The 719-nt window shown below is 37.7% G+C and overlaps 1 protein-coding gene across 1 annotated transcript in view; it reads right to left on the bottom strand.

The window, feature by feature from the left end:
• Window positions 1–53, bottom strand: part of LOC118343186 — a 2,549-nt gene extending 2,496 nt beyond the window's left edge. Inside the window, exon 1 of the mRNA XM_035681943.1 lies at window positions 49–53. Coding sequence (XP_035537836.1) covers window positions 49–53 — 5 coding nt within the window. The remainder of the gene's footprint in view (window positions 1–48) is intronic.
• Between the last annotated feature and the right edge of the window lie 666 nt (window positions 54–719).

Below are 719 nucleotides of genomic sequence, written 5' to 3'. Positions count from 1 at the left end.
GTGTATTCAGTGTTCAAATGCTGAGCAGGTTTTTAGAGATGTACTCACCACATTGTTTGTCTTTTTGATGGATCAACTGCAGGAATGTAGAAACTAAAAGGTTAGTTGCTGAAACACTTGCGCTCAGTTGAAGTCAGAACAAGAAGTGAAGTCTGTTTCAGAAAGTGAGCAAACATTTGGAATATGTTCACTGTGACATCAGCACCCGGAACTGTGACGAGACGCTCATTTGCATAAATAAGAACACCGAAGCGTCACGTGTTCTATATGGAAGTTGTTTACATATAAATACACATATATGTTTTTATATGTACACTATGGCCAAACCTCAACAAAGATCACAAGTTTGATTCCCACTGATTGATCATCTCCTGTAATCCATTTTTACATATAGGTTTATGATATGGAATAAAGGCCCGGCGATCACCAGGACAACCCCATAACCTGCTCATAACCTTAAAAAGATTTGAAGTATGGCCCAAATAATTGACACATTTTTCAACTAAATAATGAGTAGTGGACAAGAGGAAGGAGGGGAGAGAAACATCACAAAGCTGTTGGTCCCTTGACCCTCTTTAGCTTTTTGCTAGCAGCAGAGGAAGTATTTCCATCCTTTAAAGACAAAGTAAAAATACTCCATTTAAAGTAAAAAAACACATTATTAAAACCTCTTGGTATAACACAATACAGTTAAACAGCACCACAAACTACAGCCTCCA

The sequence above is a fragment of the Morone saxatilis genome, unplaced genomic scaffold, assembly GCF_004916995.1.
Source record: "Morone saxatilis isolate NCDOM2014 unplaced genomic scaffold, NCSU_SB_2.0 Contig9, whole genome shotgun sequence".
NCBI lineage: Eukaryota > Metazoa > Chordata > Actinopteri > Moronidae > Morone > Morone saxatilis.
The sequence above is the reverse complement of the archived record's forward strand: the minus strand, read 5'-3'. Positions and strand labels throughout refer to the sequence as shown.